This window comes from Gopherus evgoodei, chromosome 5 (genome assembly GCF_007399415.2).
Source record: "Gopherus evgoodei ecotype Sinaloan lineage chromosome 5, rGopEvg1_v1.p, whole genome shotgun sequence".
NCBI lineage: Eukaryota > Metazoa > Chordata > Testudines > Testudinidae > Gopherus > Gopherus evgoodei.
The window spans coordinates 144,060,905-144,077,334 of NC_044326.1; the positions used below are offsets into that span (position 1 = coordinate 144,060,905).

The following is a 16,430-nucleotide window of genomic DNA, read 5'->3' on the forward strand; positions in this document are numbered from 1 at the left end:
TTTTCCCCAGTATTCTGTAAGGCCTGGTAGCATTGCTGGGCTATCTGAATCTCCCTGCACTATGCCAGGCTTATTCTCAGACAGGAGAAGATGGTTTTAACAGAACCTAGGTACTTTTTGGCACAGATGGCTGTGAAGCAGTAAAATGGCTTTTGATTTATTTTGTCATCCAGTTTCATATGTATTCTTCCTGGGCTGGCAAGTTAGACTAATCTGTTGAAGCATGTCATCAGTTTGATGTAAAAGTGCTGGCATGTGGCCTTTCAGGGTGAAGTTGCCACTGATACTATAGCTAGTTCTCGCAAAGGTATTAATTATTTGGAATTCATTCTCAAACGCTCTTGATTACTTCATGATAGTCACTATAATATATAACTATTCTAGAATTCAGTTTGGTTGTAATTATGTTACCAAACTGCTGATTCATCATTTCTAACTTAAATAAAGAGAGCTTTCCACAAGAGCCTTCATTACTCATTGTTTTTCTAAATTATTTTTTCTGCTATCTGGTCAGAAAACCAAACAAGAAGGATTCCTCCTAACCCAGTGGTGGGAAAGTTAAGTCCTAACCTTGAGTCTAAATTTCTCTCACTTATCTGTTTTTGTCTCAGAGAAAGACAATTAACATAAGTTATAAAGTTACAGAAAACTGCTAATTCCACAAGAAATAACTTCTTAAATGTTAGAAATTTTGTACCTGCTGACTTTTGGTTTTGTTCATCATTTATTAAAGGCTGCTTTTACGTATTTGGATATGAACCTATCCTGCTCTCCTTGCTCTCACCAGTGATCCCAGTGTCATCAGTGGGATTACTTGCAGTAACAAAGTGAACAGGATTTGGTGCTTGGCCATTTTTATGTTAAAGAAGCAATATAATGGTGAGATTCTATGCTGCACCTCCTACAGGTGCAATACTGAACTCTCAGACTGGGGGGAGAGGGTTAAGTAAGGTGGCTTTAAGCCACCTTTGTGCCTTCTTGGTCCTGGATTGATCTGGAGGCTGGAGGGTCCTCTGGTGTAATTTGGGCCTGAAATCTCTCTACTGCTGTGTGACGCAACCCCACCCTGGCATGCCCCCAATGCTGGAGCTTGTGGTAGGGCTCTCAGAAGGTGGCCTGGCAGCTGTCTTCTGTAGTGCTGGTCCTAGAAGTCTCCTCCTCTGGCTGGATAAAGAGTTTTTAGGGATCCGTATAACACTCTTTATCTTGGGGCTGGAGAGGGGGGTGGGGTTTTGCCCTGGAAACTGGAACTTTCCTTCTCACCTCAAGAATATATTTCTGCCTTCACTAGGACAGAGTTTAGGATTCTTTCATCATAGCTGATGTTACTATTTAGGGCAGTATAGAAAAAATTTCTTTCCCCTTTGGTTAATTGTAGTTAGGTTTCTGAAATAAGATTTATAAATCTGATGTGTTGTTGAATATTAAGTATGTCTTATTTCTCCAACAGATGAATTCAAAGGACATTCTTTATTGCAAGCAGCCAGAGAGGCAGACCTAGCCAAAGTGAAAAAGACACTTGCTCTGGAGATCATTAATTTCAAACAGCCACAGTCACATGAGACAGCTCTGGTGAGATTGTATAATCAATTCATTTTTTTTGATATATGTGGAAGTAGTGCTAGTTGAAGAGTTTTTTATTGCTAGACTATGAAAATTTATTCATCTAAAATTGAGGATGTGCCACCAGGCATCTTATGTGTTAAAAGTAAATCACTGCTATAGAAGAAACATTGTACATTTTTTTTCACCATGGAATTCAGGTTTTATGCAGGATTTCTCCAGAATCCTGCAAGTAAGCTACTGCTCACTTCTTCATGTTTAACCTGTGTGTTCTCCCCACCTCATTGCCTTCCCTGTAGTGACAGCTGCTAGAGGGTTTCTCTGTGTTCTGCTGTCACTGCAGTTGTCTGTTTTTTCTCTCTATCTTATCTTATGTTTTATGGACACTTGTTGCAAAAAATGTTTTGGGATGGCAGAGGGTTGAGATGAGGCAGGCAACAGAAACATATTGTGCTGGTTTATGGGGGACTGGAATAAATTAGCAGGCTGCCCTCTCTTTATCTTTCATCTTTTATTTGTTAAATCTTGATGAAAATCATTCTGCAACATTCCCACACAGATGAGATTATTAATAATACTTAATTCTTTCAACATCTGATAGAGGTTAGCAGTGAAATGTTGGATGCCATTCCTGGTATATAAGGGCTTTCTGGCTCTCACTGACCAACCAGTTGTTTCCCTTATCCAGCTGATCAGTATAAATCTCTGCTGGCGAAGAATATTTGTTGTGATAGCATTCAGACTTGTCTAGCATTACATAAGAACATAACAGTGCCATACTGGGTCAGCCAAAGTTGCTTTTAGCTCGGTATCCTGTCTTCCAACGGTGGTCAATGCCAGGGGCACCAGAGGGAATGAACAGTATAGATAATCAAATGATCCATCCCATCGCCCATTCCTAGCTTCTGGCAAGCAGAGGCTAGGGACACCATCCCTGCCCACACTGGCTAATAGCCATTGATGAACCTATCCACCATGAACTTATCTAGTTATTTTTTGAACATCTTCTGGCAAGGAATACCACAGGTTGACTGTGTGTTGTGTGAAAAAATACTTCCTGTTGTTTGTTTTAAATCTGCTGTTTATTAATTTAATTTTGTGTCCCCTAGTTCTTGTGTTATGAGAAGGAGTAAATAACACTTCCTTATTCACTTTCTCCACACCAGGCATGATTTTATAGATCTCTATCATTTCACCCCTTAGTCATCTCTTTTCCATGTTGAGAAGTCCCAGTCTTATACTCTCCTCATATGGCAGCCGTTCTATACTCCTAATCATTTTTGGTCCTTTTCTGAACGTTTTCCAAAGTGGGGCGACCACATCTGCATGCAGTATTCAAGATGTAGGTGTCCCATGGATTTATATAGAGGCAATATGATATTTTCTGTCTTCTTATCCAGCCCTTTCTTAATGATTCCCAGCGTTCTGTTTCCTTTTTTGCTGCCACTGCACATTGAGTGGATGTTTTCAGAGAACTATCCACAATGACTCCAAGATCTCTTTCTTCAATGGTAACAGCTAATTTAGATCCCATCATTTTATATGTATAGTTGGGATTATGTTTTCCGATGTGTATTACTTCGCATTTATCAACATTGACAGTTGTTACTAGATTTGCCTGTGGTAGTTGGCCCACCTATGAGTTCTCAATTCTTGTTGAGGTCTTTGACATGTAACACTGTTAAATATCACAAGACACAAAGTACCCCAGCAGTATGCTGAACTTTGTGCTCGCTGTGGTCATGGCATTACCTAGCAGGGGGCCTTCCATATGAAGGTACAGTGTCAGTTGTGTGTATTTTTGTGTGTGAGTGACTTCGCTGGAACTAGCCTCTGCTCTCAGTTCATCATTTGAGCTAGCAGTGAAATCAAAGACCATAGAGCCAATGTCCCAGCAGTCTTTGACATAGACATAGAAAGTGAAGTGGGATGGAACTGATGATCCCGTTCAAATCGGTGTGACTATGTTGTTTTACTCTGAGTGTTAGAAGAAGGATTCTTCACAGCAATAAGTTATAACTATTATGTATGACTTTTGTGCTTGCGGTTTAAAAATCCTGTGGCTGGGCTCAGAAACATCAGAAGAGCAATAGGCCCTGTCTTACAGGGACCAATAACTAACATTTGTCCAAGATGATCTCTGATCCTGGTGGTGGTCTTTTCCAACCATCACTCTGGAATTTAGGGCCTGATTTTCAGTCACTTGGAATTGTGGGTGCTCAGTTTCTCTAAAAATCAATCCTTTGGCATCTCAATTTGGGGCCCAAAATTAGTGGATATGTTTGAAAATTTCAGTCCAAGGGGTGACTGGCCCTAATGCAGTGGCGCAGCTGCCCAGGGGGCAGAGCATGGCTTTGCTCCAGGCTCCGCAGGGACCCCCATGAGAATGGCTGAGGCTCCCTCCCCGGCCTGACCCCGTCTCCGCCCCTCACCCAGAGCTTCAGCATATCCAGGAACATCCCTCGACAACCGCAGTGTGCCTCCGGCAGGGCCTGAGCCCCTCCCCACTCAGAGCCATGTGGTAAGGGGGCGGGGCTGCGAGCTCCACACAGAGCGGCTGGAGCTGAGCCCAGGCTGTGAGTGAAGGCGGAGCCGGGGGGGTTGGCCAAGGGGCAGGAAGTCCCAGGGAGAGTCAGGGCCCAGGGAGGGGACAGAGATTGCGGGGGAGGTCAGGGAATTGGGGGGTTGGATCGTGGGCATTCTGGGGGTCTGTCAGGACTCAGCAGGGGGTAGAGAGGGGACAGGGAGCAGGGGTGGGGTCCTGGGGTGGTGGGGGGGGGTGTCTCTGGGAGATGGTGAGGGGACAAGGAGCAGGATGGGTCGGGGATTCTGAGGGGGGCGGGCAGTTGGGGGGCAGGAAGTGGGTGGTGGTCAGATAGGGGGCAGGACCAGGCTATTTGGGAGCCACAGCCTTCCCTACCCTAAAGCTTATTCAGCAGTTTGAGGCTTGCAGAAGAGCCAAGCTGTTAGCTTTTCCATTAGGGCTACCATCCCTTTCACTTCTCAAATGCCAAATTACAGTCTGTATTTAATTTCAGTGCCATAGGGAGATTCATGTCAGGGGAGGGCAGCTTCATTTAAAATTAGCCACTGGGGGAGGGATCACATGAGAAGAGCAATATCCTTCCCAGCCCTACCAAGGGAGACCCGCTCTCCAGCATTCCCTGAGGCTCCAGAGGGGTTAATTCAGTGGTTCTCAAACTTTTATACTGGTGACCCCTTTCACACACTCAGAGGTTTGCTGTAACCCCCTCCCCATAAATTAAAAACACTTTTTTATATATTTAACACTATTATAAATGCTGGAGACAAAGTGGGGTTTGAGGGGGAGGCTGACAGCTCGTGACCCCCAGTAATAACCTTGTGACCCCCTGAGGGGTCCCGACCCCTAGTTTGAGAACCCCTGGGTTAATTTAATTTTAGCACCCTGTGTCCATTCACATGCATGTGCTATTTTGAGCATTTCAGTTTTCACAACATACGCTCATCCTGGATTGTGGAACGAGCTCAAATGCTCAGTTCGTGGAGCATGTACATAAGCTATACTAAAGACAAACCCACAGTAACCGTCTCCAGTTTGTGAGGGACCCCAAGGAGCCAGTCTCTAGGAAACAGATAAATTCATGGAGGTTAAGTCCATTAATGGCTATTAGCCAGGATGGGTAAGGAATGGTGTCCCTAGCCTCTGTTTGTCAGAGGGTGGAGATGGATGGCAGGAGAGAGATCACTTACCTGTTAGGTTTCCTCCCTCTGGGGCACTTGGCATTGGCCATTGTCAGTAGACAGGATATTGGGCTGGATGGACCTTTGGTTTGACCCAGTATGGCTGTTCTTATGTTCTAACCTAAATGAACCCAAAGTTATGGAGACAGATATGAGTCAAGGAAGCCAGCGGAGTATCAGAAACCTGGAAAAATCTCTGACTGGATGGGCTCGAGCGTTTGGTCACAAGCTGAGGTGGTTCAAAAGTTTTGGATTTTTTTAAGCAGAATTTTTTTATTGTTTCTTTAAACAATCAAACACAGCAAGCAGCAATATTTCACCACACACTTCTGAAACCCCAAACCATATTCAGGTTTTGGCAGACTAATTTCAGCTTTTCTATTAAAAAAACACAACAAATTTTGAAGGAAAGCAGACATTGTCCGTGATTTTTTCTGCTCTTTAAAAACCCCTAGTTTTTGATCCAGAAAAAGTTTTGACAGAAAATATTTGTCCAACCTTTTTAATGAGCTTTAGTGCCTTTTATCACTAGCTGATGCTGAGAACCAGTGATACCTTGTAAAGAAGTTTTCTCAAAACTGGGTTTGTGCCAAGATGCAGAAGGTTTATTTTTCCCAGGGGAGCCCGTGAGGGGGGAGCAAGTGGGGTAATTTGCGCCAGGCCCCACAGGGGTCCCCATGAGAATATAGTATTGTATAGTATTGCAATTTTTTTATGGAAGGGGCCCCTGAAATTGCTTTGCTCTAGGCCCCCTGAATCCTCTGGGTGGCCCTGTGCACTGGTGCAAAGGAGTAAGAGGGAGCATGGCCCATCACCCCATCCTACCTGAACATATGGCTTCATGGGCAAAACAAAGGCTGCCTGCCCAGTACTCTGCAACCCTCCCCACAAACCAGCCAGCAGAGTTGATGCACACAAAGAGGAGAGAGAGAGTATATCATGCCTAGTAAAGGACTGTAGCAAATTGTTCCTGTCTTCCCCTGGGCAAGGGAGGTTATGGAGGCCCTTGCTTCCAAGACACTCCACTAAAGATACCTCTCACTTGGAATATTTAATAAAACTATTCCATGCAGAATGCTTTTACAGATGGTGACTTAACCATTTCTCATGTGTGACTAATAGTTATAAAATCAAAATTGTTTTAAATGCAGCATGATTTAGCTTTAATAACTAGCTTGCATTTTGCTTGGTGTATTTTATATTGAGGCAGAAACCTGATACATTTCGGTAGGATTCTATTTGTAAGCTTCAGTCTAATGTTCAGTGGGATATGTAAAAATGGTGTAGCACGCATCATGAAATATTGCATAGTCTAAGTAGTAGATAATTTTTTTGCTTTGTTTTGCAGCACTGTGCTGTCGCTTCCCTGCATCCTAAACGGAAACAAGTTACAGAACTGTTGCTCAGGAAAGGAGCTAATGTTAATGAGAAAAACAAAGAGTAGGTGTCCGAAAATTTAAGCCAAATTTTACATTTCCAAAGTACTAGATATTACAGTATTTGGATGATAAAACTAACGTCTGCCATTTTTCACCTAGCTTCATGACGCCTTTGCATGTTGCTGCTGAAAGAGCTCATAATGATGTCATGGAAGTTCTGCATAAACATGGCGCAAAGGTAAATATATTCTGAATAAAGTAGTAGGAGGTAGATGGTCTTGGCGTTAAAGCACATGGCTAGCTTTTTCCTTACTGTGCCTTGCACTTCCTGTGTGACCCCAGAAGTGTGCTTCTGTTGAATCAGTGGGAAATGTTGAGTTCTCGGCACTTGAAATTCACCCATTAAGAAGTCACCCGTTTCTTTAAAAGTCTTGCCCTGGATTTTCAAAAATGCCAAATAGTTGGTGGGGGCTGTTGAGTTTTCAGTACTTGTGCAAATCATACTAATTTTAATTAGCTGTCTAGCTATAGATTTTTGAAAAGTTTGTTCTCAGCCTTCAGTAATTAACTCTGTTCTTGTTTTCCCATCCCAAAACCCCTTTTATTAATTCACCCTTTTGCTGTAAATAATGACCACTACCCACACGAGTCATTCGTAAATTCACTGTGAGTTGTGGTTTTAAAGGTCATGTCTTGGAAGTTGTAAGATTACAGGAAAAGATGAAAGTGTAGCCCCACAATTAGTACGTTCAGATGTGTCTCTTTGTCCCTTCAGAAGTGTCCCTTTTGGATGACTGTAGCAACTAATTAGAAAATTGTTATTGTGATCATTATCGTTTTGCCACTTACCTTCTCTCGAAGACATTTTCTGAATGAAAGGCATTTTTTATGAATCAGTTAAAATTTGAACAATCTTATTTTTGCTTTTAGGGTAGTTCAGTTTGCTATAGCTGAGTCTGCATCCAGGTAGCTAGAAATGAAGAAGTATACCTGTAATAACAATCTATAATGTCACTTCTGAAGTACTAGGAGGTGAGAGCAATGTAATTAAACATATATTTAATACAAATCTTTTTTTATTTTAAGACAACTGAATTACAATTTAGGTGCCCATTTTAGAGCTAATTTGCAGATCTCAGTATCTGACTCACTTCCAAAGAGGTTTAATAGAATCATAAAATATTTTAATGACTGTACCATGGCACGATGTGTCACGTTCTAGAATTCTGATACAGCTGTAGCTCGCCTAAGACTTTTCCAAGGAGATTTTTTTTTAAGAGAAAAGCATTTGCACTCATTCAAGCTGTTAATTGTAATCATTTTCCCGCGTTATCTCCTGATAATATAGGTATATGCTAGAAACAGTAATCTCATCTGTTGCTTACAGCAGCAGATTGAGATTTCATAGGATTATGGGCCAGATTTTTGAAGAGTTCAGTATCAGCAGATATTGAGGAGCGGGGAGGGAATAACAGCACTGGGAAGATTAAAAGAATAGCTATCCTAGAACAGATCTCCGGTATCGTCTAAGGGTATGTCTACACTACGGAATTATTCCAATTTTACAGAAACCGTTTTTTTTAAAACAGATTGTATAAAGTCGAGTGCACGCAGCCACACTAAGCACATTAGCCTCGGTACATGGAGGCACACCGTCGAATTAGTGTCAATTTCCGGAGCGTTGCACGGTGGGTAGCTATCCCATAGTTCCCGCAGTCTCCCCCGCCCCTTGGAATTCTGGGTTGAGATCCCAGTGCCTGATGGGGCAAAAAACATTGTCGCTGGTGGTTCTGGGTACATCCTCCCACTCCCTCCATGAAAGCAATGGCAGACAACCGTTTTGCGCCTTTTTTCCTGGGTGTACTGTGCAGACACCATACCACGGCAAACATGGAGCCCGGTCAGCTCAAGACAGCAATCATGGACGTTGTAAACACCTCATGCATTATCATTCAGTCTGTGCTGAACCAGGACCTGCAAAACCAGGCTAGGAGGAGGCGGCTACGGCAGCACGGCAACGAGAGTGATGAGGACTTGGGCACAGAATTCTCTCAAACAGCGTGCCCCTGCGCTTTGGAGATCATGCTGGTAATGGGGCAGGTTCTAGCCATTGAATGCCGATTTTGGGCCTGGGAAACAAGCACAGACTGGTGGGACCGCATAGTTTTGCAAGTTTGGGACAATTCCCAGTGGCTGCGAAACTTTCGCATGCGTAAGGGCACTTTCATGGAACTTTGTGACTTGCTTTCCCCTGCCCTGAAATGCCAGAATACCAAGATAAGAGCAGCCCTCACAGTTGAGAAGCAAGTGACAATAGCTCTCTGGAAGCTTGCAACGCCAGACAGCTACCAGTCAGTCGGGAATCAGTTTGGAGTGGGCAAATCTACTGTGGGGGCTGCTGTGATGCAAATAGCCAAAGCAACCACTGAGCTGCTGCTACGAAAGGTTGTGACTCTGGGACATGTGCAGGTCATAGTGGATGGCTTTGCTGCAATGGGATTCCCTAACTTTGGTGGGGCAATAGATGGAACACATATCCCTATCTTGGCACCTTGGCAGCCTGTAAATAAACTGCAAGGGGTACTTTTCCGTGGTGCTGCAAGCCCTGGTGGATCACAAGGGACATTTCACCAACATCCACGTGGGATGGTCGGGAAGGGTTCATGACGCTCGCGTCTTCAGGAACACTACTCTGTTCAAACGGCTCCAGCAAGGGAATTACTTCCCAGGCCAGAAAATAACAGTTGGTGATGTTGGAATACCTGTAGTTATCCTGGGTGACCTAGCCTACCCCTTGATGCCATGGCTCATGAAGCCGTACACAGGCAACCTGGACAGTTGTCAGAAGCTGTTCAACTACAGGCTGAGCAAGTGCAGAATGATGGTAGAATGTGCATTTGGCCATTTAAAGGTGCGCTGGCGCACATTACTGACTCTCTCAGACCTCAGCCAAACCACTGTCCCCTTGGTTATTGCTGCTTGCTGTGTGCTCCACAATCTCTGTGAGAGTAAGGGGGAGACCTTTATGGCAGGGTGGGAGGCTGAGGCAAATCACCTGGCCGCTGTTTATGCGCAGCCAGACACCAGGGCGATTAGAAGAGCACACCAGGAAGCGATGCGCATCAGAGAAGCTTTGAAAACGAGTTTCATCACAGGCCAGGGTACGGTGTGACTGCTGTGTTTGTTTTTGTTTACCCTTGATGACCCCCCCCCTCCTTGATTGACTCATTCCCTGTAAGCAACCCACCCTCCCGCTTCAATTACAGCTTGCTTAAGGAAATAGTCACTATCATTTAAAAAGTATGTATTCTTTTTTAATTCATTATAAAAAGAGGGAGAGAACTGACAAGATAGCCTAGGTGTGGTTTGGGAGGAGGATAGGAGGGAAAGAAAAGGCCACTAAAAAAATTTCAAAGTAATGACAGCCTTTTGGTTGGGCTGTCCACGAGGGTGGAGTGGGCGAGTGCATGAAGCCTCCCCCCCCCCCCGTGTTCTTATACGTCTGGGTGAAGAGGATGTGGAACATGGCGAGGGGTGAAGGTGGTTATACAGGGGCTGCAGTGGCACTCTGTGATCCTGCTGCTGTTTCTGAAGCTCCACCAGATGCTGGAGCATGTCAGTTTGATCACGCAGCAGCCCCATAGTTGCATCTCGTCACCACTGATCTTCCTGCTGCCACCTCTTATCTCAAGCATCCCTCCTGTCCTCACGTTCACTGGCATCTTTCCCGTAATTTGATACCACGTCCTTCCACTCATTCAGATGCGCTCTTTCATTTGTGGGTCACCTCCATGATTTCCGAGAACATTTCGTCTCGCGTCTTTTTTTTCGACTGCTTTATCTGAGATAGCCTTCGGGATGGAGTAGGGAGACTTGAAAAATTTGCAGCTGCATGAGGGAGGGAAAAAGGGAGAGAAGTATTAAAAAGATACATTTTACAGAACAATGCTTATACTCTTTCATGGGGAACAACACTATTCACCTTACACAGCACATGTGATTTCACTACAAGGTCGCATTTTGCATCTTAATATTGAGCGCCTGCGGCTCTGGTGTTAGAGATCACAGACGCAGTCCAGGCAGCAGAATTCAGCTTGCATGCGTCCATGGTAAGCCATTATCTTTCGGCTTCTGCAGCCTTCATATACACAGTGCCCTCCTTTCCCAAATACCAAGCAAAGCCCGTTCGGTGCTGCTTCTTTCCTGTTAACATGCAGCAGCAGAAACCACCCCCCAGCCAATTCTCTGCAATGATCGCTTTACCCCTCCCCCCACTGCGTGGCTGGTATCATGGAAGATCACTGCTAGCCAAACGCAAAAAAGCTCAGCGCCAATCACACACCCTCCACCCCCACTTGGCTACCTGCAGGGAAGGATTTATTTTAAGCAACAGGCAAACAGCCCAGTAGGAACGGCCATCTCTGTCTCCTTAATTAAATTCCTGAATTTCAGCTAGGTTGCCATGAACGATATCACTCTCCTGAGGATAACACAGCGAGATAAAGAACGGATGTTGCTTGAATGCCAGCAAACACCGGGACCATACGCAGCTAGGCTTTGTCATGCAATGATACCAAATTACTTGCTACCTGCATGGCGTGGTCAAGTGTCCTACCATGGAGGACGGAATAAGGCTTCCCTGCCCAGAAACCTTCTGCTAAGGCTTTTTGATACCTCCAGGAGAGCTTCATGGAGTTGTCCCTGGAGGATTTCCACTCCTTCCCCAGACATGTTAACAGACTTTTCCAGTAACTGTACTGGCCGCGAATGCATCTCAAGTCATCAGGGCAAATTAATCATTAATCGCTTTTAAACCATGTTTTATATTTACAAAGGTGCATTCACAAGAGGTCCCTTCCATGGCTTCATTGTGTGGGATAGTGGCTTGGGAGGGCTGGGAGGGTAATTCCATCAGGGTGAGAAAAAGCTCCTGGCTGTTGGGGAGAACGGTGTGCTGTGTGCTCTCTGCAAGCTCGTCCTCCTCTTCCGCCTCCTCATCTTCCCCGTCTGCAGAAACCTCAGCCATGGCTGAGATTACCACTCCCACCTCGGAATCCACGGAGAGAGGTGGGGTACTGGTGGCGGACCCCTCTAGAATTGCATGCAGCTCGGCATGTTTTCGGCCCTGCCCCGGACCTTCCATTTGCTTCTTTGGTTTTCTGGTAGGTTTGTCTGAGCTCCTTAACTTTCACACAGCATTGTACTGAGTCCCTGGTGTGGCCTCTCTCCATCATGGCCTTGGAAATTTTTTCAAATATTTTTTCATTTCATCTTTTGGAACGGAGTTCTGTTAGCACGGAATCCTCTCCCCATATAGCGATCAGATCCAGTACCTCCCATGCGGTTCAAGCTGGAGCTCTTTTTCGATTCTGAGGAGACTGCATTGTTACCTGTGCTGATGAGCTCTGCGTGGTCACCTGTGCTGGTGAGCTCTCCATGCTGGCCAAACAGGAAATGAAATTGAAAAGTTTGCGGGGTTTTTCCTGTCTACCTGGCCAGTGCATCTGAGTTCAGATGGCTTTCCAGAGCGGTCACAATGGTGCACTGTGGGATACCCCCCAGAGACCAATACCGTCGATTTGCGGCCACACTAACCCTAATCCAACATGGCAATACTGATTTCAGCGCTACTTCTCTCATCGGGGAGGAGTACAGAAACCGGTTTAAAGAGCCCTTTATATCGATATAATGGGCCTCATTGTGTGGACGGGTGCAGGGTTAAATCAGTTTAACGCTGCTAAATTCAGTTTAAATGCGTAGTGTAGACCAGGCCTAAGAACAATAGTTTTGATAACTCATGGTTAGGCTTGGAAGGATTAGATCTGTATCAGTAAATATTGATTTCACCTTACACACACACACCAACAAAAATATTTTCATCAGTAGTAATCAAGAATTTTCAGACAGGCAAAGTATGAAAAATGCTGCTGGAGAAATTATTAGAGTTTAATGTAAGGATATTTACTTTGCATGTTTTGACATGAAGTGGGCAATTTGTATTTTAATGGTTATAAAGCTTTTTTTTTTTTAATCTCCATGTCTATTACATAGTTGTCTGTCTCTCCCCCCCCATAATTTTTCACAACTGTGACAAATCAAAAATTGTTTTTTTTTTAAATGCTCAAAAATAAACGCTGAAATTATACACATCTGGAGGTAGGAGACAAATGTGTAGGAAGCACTAGAGTTCCTTGGGCCAGGGTCTTCATTTGAGATGATTTGGCACTATTTTATACATTAAGTAAGTGAAAGCTCTTCTGCTCCGTGGGGAGTAGCTGCAGTGTGTGTAAAATTGTGTGTTTCATTAAAAAACATACCGGACATAGGTATGATGTACTTGGGCAGCTATTTGGGTGGGCAGGGGACGGTTCTTATTCTTGTGTGGGGGTGGGGAAGAGAAACTGATTGTATTGCAGATTTAGGACTCAGTCCTGCACGTTGCTGGGCACTCTAGCCCTAATCCAGGAAAACACTTATGCGGGTGTTTAATTTTAAGCATGTGAGCAGTTCAGTGGGACCAGATCAGAGTAAGACTGGTCAGCACCTTGCTAGATTGAGCCCTCACTGTATGTATTTTGTAGATTAAACACAACGTTTTTAAAGTGCGGGAATGTGATTTTTGTTTCATGTGTGTGGGGCAAGATCTAAAAACAGCTTGGCTGGAGATGAGATTCCAACAGACACCTTAGCATTTGCATTCCCTTTTTGGTGACAGGGATTTAATTATCTTTATTCTTAACTCAAGGTGAACTACAGAATTGTTGATGTTGTTGACTGCTCAAGATCAAATGGCGAGGTGAAGGCTGGGTTTATAGTAATCTCTCTTGTCTGGGTGATCTATGCAGGTACCCTTTATTTAATTTCAAAGAATAGTTGTAAAAGCCTCAAAAGCACTAGTAATGTCCAGCATCAGCTAAGATAGTTGAAGAGTTTGCCATAAATATTTTGCAAGAATTACATAACCAGCTGATCTTTGTCTACTTCATTCCCTGTCGGATTGAGAAACACAACAGATCTAAACTGAGAGCAGGAAAAAGTCAAACACTCCTTCTATAACATTCTTACAATAAGCTGCTAAGTATGCCAGATATGATTAGTCATACCATGCACATCCGCAGTTTGTTGGAACTGCTTTGTGCCCAAAGGTGTCATTTAGTGGAAATTGGTCCTGCTTTGAGCAGGGTGTTGGACTAGATACTTCCTGAGGTCCCTTCCAATCCTGATAGTCTGTAATTCTATGGAGCAGCCGTCCAAACTGTCTACTTCCCCTTCAAGCACAAAGTGTGCAAGTCAACATTTGGATAAATGCCCCAAGGCCAGACTTCATTCATGCTTGGTGGCATGTTGTAGGTGGACACTGTTCAGTCACATAGACTGCTCTGCCAGGAAGTTCAAATGAGCACTGCTATGGCTATGGCAATTTCCTACAATATTTTGGGAGACATTATTGAATTAAATAAAAGCGTCTTTGGAGTCATTGTATTAATTGAATGGTTTATGTCTTATGGGCCAGGGTTGTATACAACTTCTTAAGGGGAAAGATGTGACACATGAGACCTGGGGTTTTAAAGGACTATGTTAAACAATGTGCCAAATAACGGTAGACTTTGGGAACAAAAGGTGTGTTCCTGGGGAATCTCTAGGAGGAGGTAAATGCAAATTCCCCACCTTTGGTTATGCAAAAGCCAGGCTTTTTGAAGCCATGTCCTGAGGTTTGGGCCATTATCTGCTGATAACGAGTTACATGAGGCCGGGCTTAAAGGCCCAAGCTGTATAAAGGAAAGATTGAGCTATTCATGTTTACTCTGGTTATGAATCTTAGTTTTATGAGCAGTTAATCACAGGGAAAACCCATTTATGGGTTTTGAATGACTCACACCTCAAAGAGTAAATGTGCTTGCTTAGAAAGTACTATGTGGTAACTTGTAATTGCAGGCAATGCACTGGGCATACATAGCCTGTGGAGAGAAAGCAAAGTGCAGATGCTGGCTTTTAGATGGTTTGGCATGCTGGGCATAACACTGTGAGCAGGAAATCATGCAGCCTGGAAGAACCTTGATCGAGAGAGAGAGAGAGGCACAGGTCTCCACCCTAGAGAGGTGATGGCTGAGGGGGCAGGAGCCTAGAATGGGTCCCCTCCGTAGGCCACATAAGGGGAATACAGGTGTAACTGCCCTGTAACCAGCACTTTTAACAGAGAGAGTGGTATATTTTTACATGATTGCCCACTGGCTGATATTATAGCAGCTTCATTTAAATGAAAATGTTTCTGCAGTGATATGCCTGTAAGCTGAACTATCCTAGCAGAAATAAATTCTCTCTAAAGATAGTGAGCTGCATCCTAGCACCATCTTCCTTTAGCCACTGTAGCAGCTCAGTGGGGAATAAGAGCTGCCCCAAGATGGAAGCTGTAGGGGAAGTCTTTGTGTAGCATAGGGGAAGTAGGGGAAGTCTTTGTGTAGCATAAAGTCAGTGTAGCTATTTGCACCCACCTTGCGTGTCTGGGGCCAGATGGAGTGGTCCCCACCATAGGGGACTGCTCAAGCTGTGACAGTTTAGAGGAACAGATCCTAAGCTGCTATAGGTAATGTGAGGAACAGAATATAAAGGTTGTTTAGAGCCACCTTCTCCTTCCCCATTAACTCCTGTGCACCCATCTCAATCTGTCCCCACACTAGCCCTTCTGAACCCCAGTCTGTAACCCCCCCCCCCCAGCAGTCCTGTGTGCCCCAGTCTGTCCATCTCCCCATATCCCATGCCTCCTAACCTGGTCTGATGAGCTGGGCACTGTGAGGAATGTAGTCACTGTCCCCTCCCTCTCTGTGGCTGGCTTCTCCAGCCCCTGAGCCAGATGCCCGATCTTCTAGCAACACAGCAACCCCTGGTGGACAAAGGTATAATTGCAGCACCTCCCTGGCAGAATCTCTTTTCTTCCAGGGGAAAACAAAATCTGTTAGGGGACATGAATTGTGCATGTGTGCAGTGGCACAGAATTCCCCCAGGAATAACCATAAAAATCGTAAATGAATCAAACTGTTCCACAGAATCTTTATGGACAGGAGTTCCAGGCTTGAATAATAAGAGTATAACAATAGGTATATACTAGCAACCACCTTACCTCACCAGGATGGTGACAGTGATTGTGAAATGCTATAGAGCGGCTATAAAAACAGAAAATGCTATAAGAATCTTCATTTATTCACTCTAATTTGTTTCACGTGCCAATAATACATTTTAATGTTGTTAGAAGGTCTGTCTCTATAAGTCTATAAACTATTGTTGTATGTGAAGTAAACAAGTTTTATGAAATGTTTAAGAGGCTTCATTTAAAATTAAATGAAAATGCAGATCTTGTCAGTTTAGTGCAGTGGTTCTTAACCTGCGGTGCACGCACTCGCTGGGGCAGGGCCGGTGCAAGGATATTTTGCGCTCTAGGCGAAACTTCCACATTGCACCTCATCCCTGCACATCGGTTCATTGAGGGGCAAGTCCCAACGATCCTTTATAGACCCCAGAGGCCAGCCGTGCCCAGGTGCTGCTCCCCAGACCAAGTTCCCCCTTCCCCACCTCCCTGCAAGCCCTCCCCACCCCGGTGGCCCCCACCCTGAGTCCACTGACTGGCTTTGCCAGGCTTGGGCCGCTGCAGCAGCTTGGCAGGGAGGAGCTGCCTTCTGGAGACACCAGAGAGCCAGAGTGTCCTGCTTGTGGCAGCAGCGAGCCCCAGCCATGGAGGAGCCGGTGCAGCGCAGGGGGGCAGCAGCCCTG

The 16,430-nt window shown here is 44.7% G+C and overlaps 1 protein-coding gene across 2 annotated transcripts in view; it reads left to right on the forward strand.

Moving 5' to 3' along the window:
- The window catches only part of TNKS (tankyrase), a 290,704-nt gene that overhangs the window by 172,351 nt on the left and 101,923 nt on the right, over positions 1-16,430 (forward strand). For both annotated transcript variants that reach the window (XR_004000785.1, XM_030565584.1), the window contains exons 9-11: positions 1,451-1,572; positions 6,635-6,726; positions 6,825-6,903. Coding sequence is in view for 1 of the 2 variants with exons in the window: in XM_030565584.1 (XP_030421444.1) it covers positions 1,451-1,572; positions 6,635-6,726; positions 6,825-6,903 (293 nt within the window). In the remaining variant the exon portion in view is untranslated. The remainder of the gene's footprint in view (positions 1-1,450; positions 1,573-6,634; positions 6,727-6,824; positions 6,904-16,430) is intronic.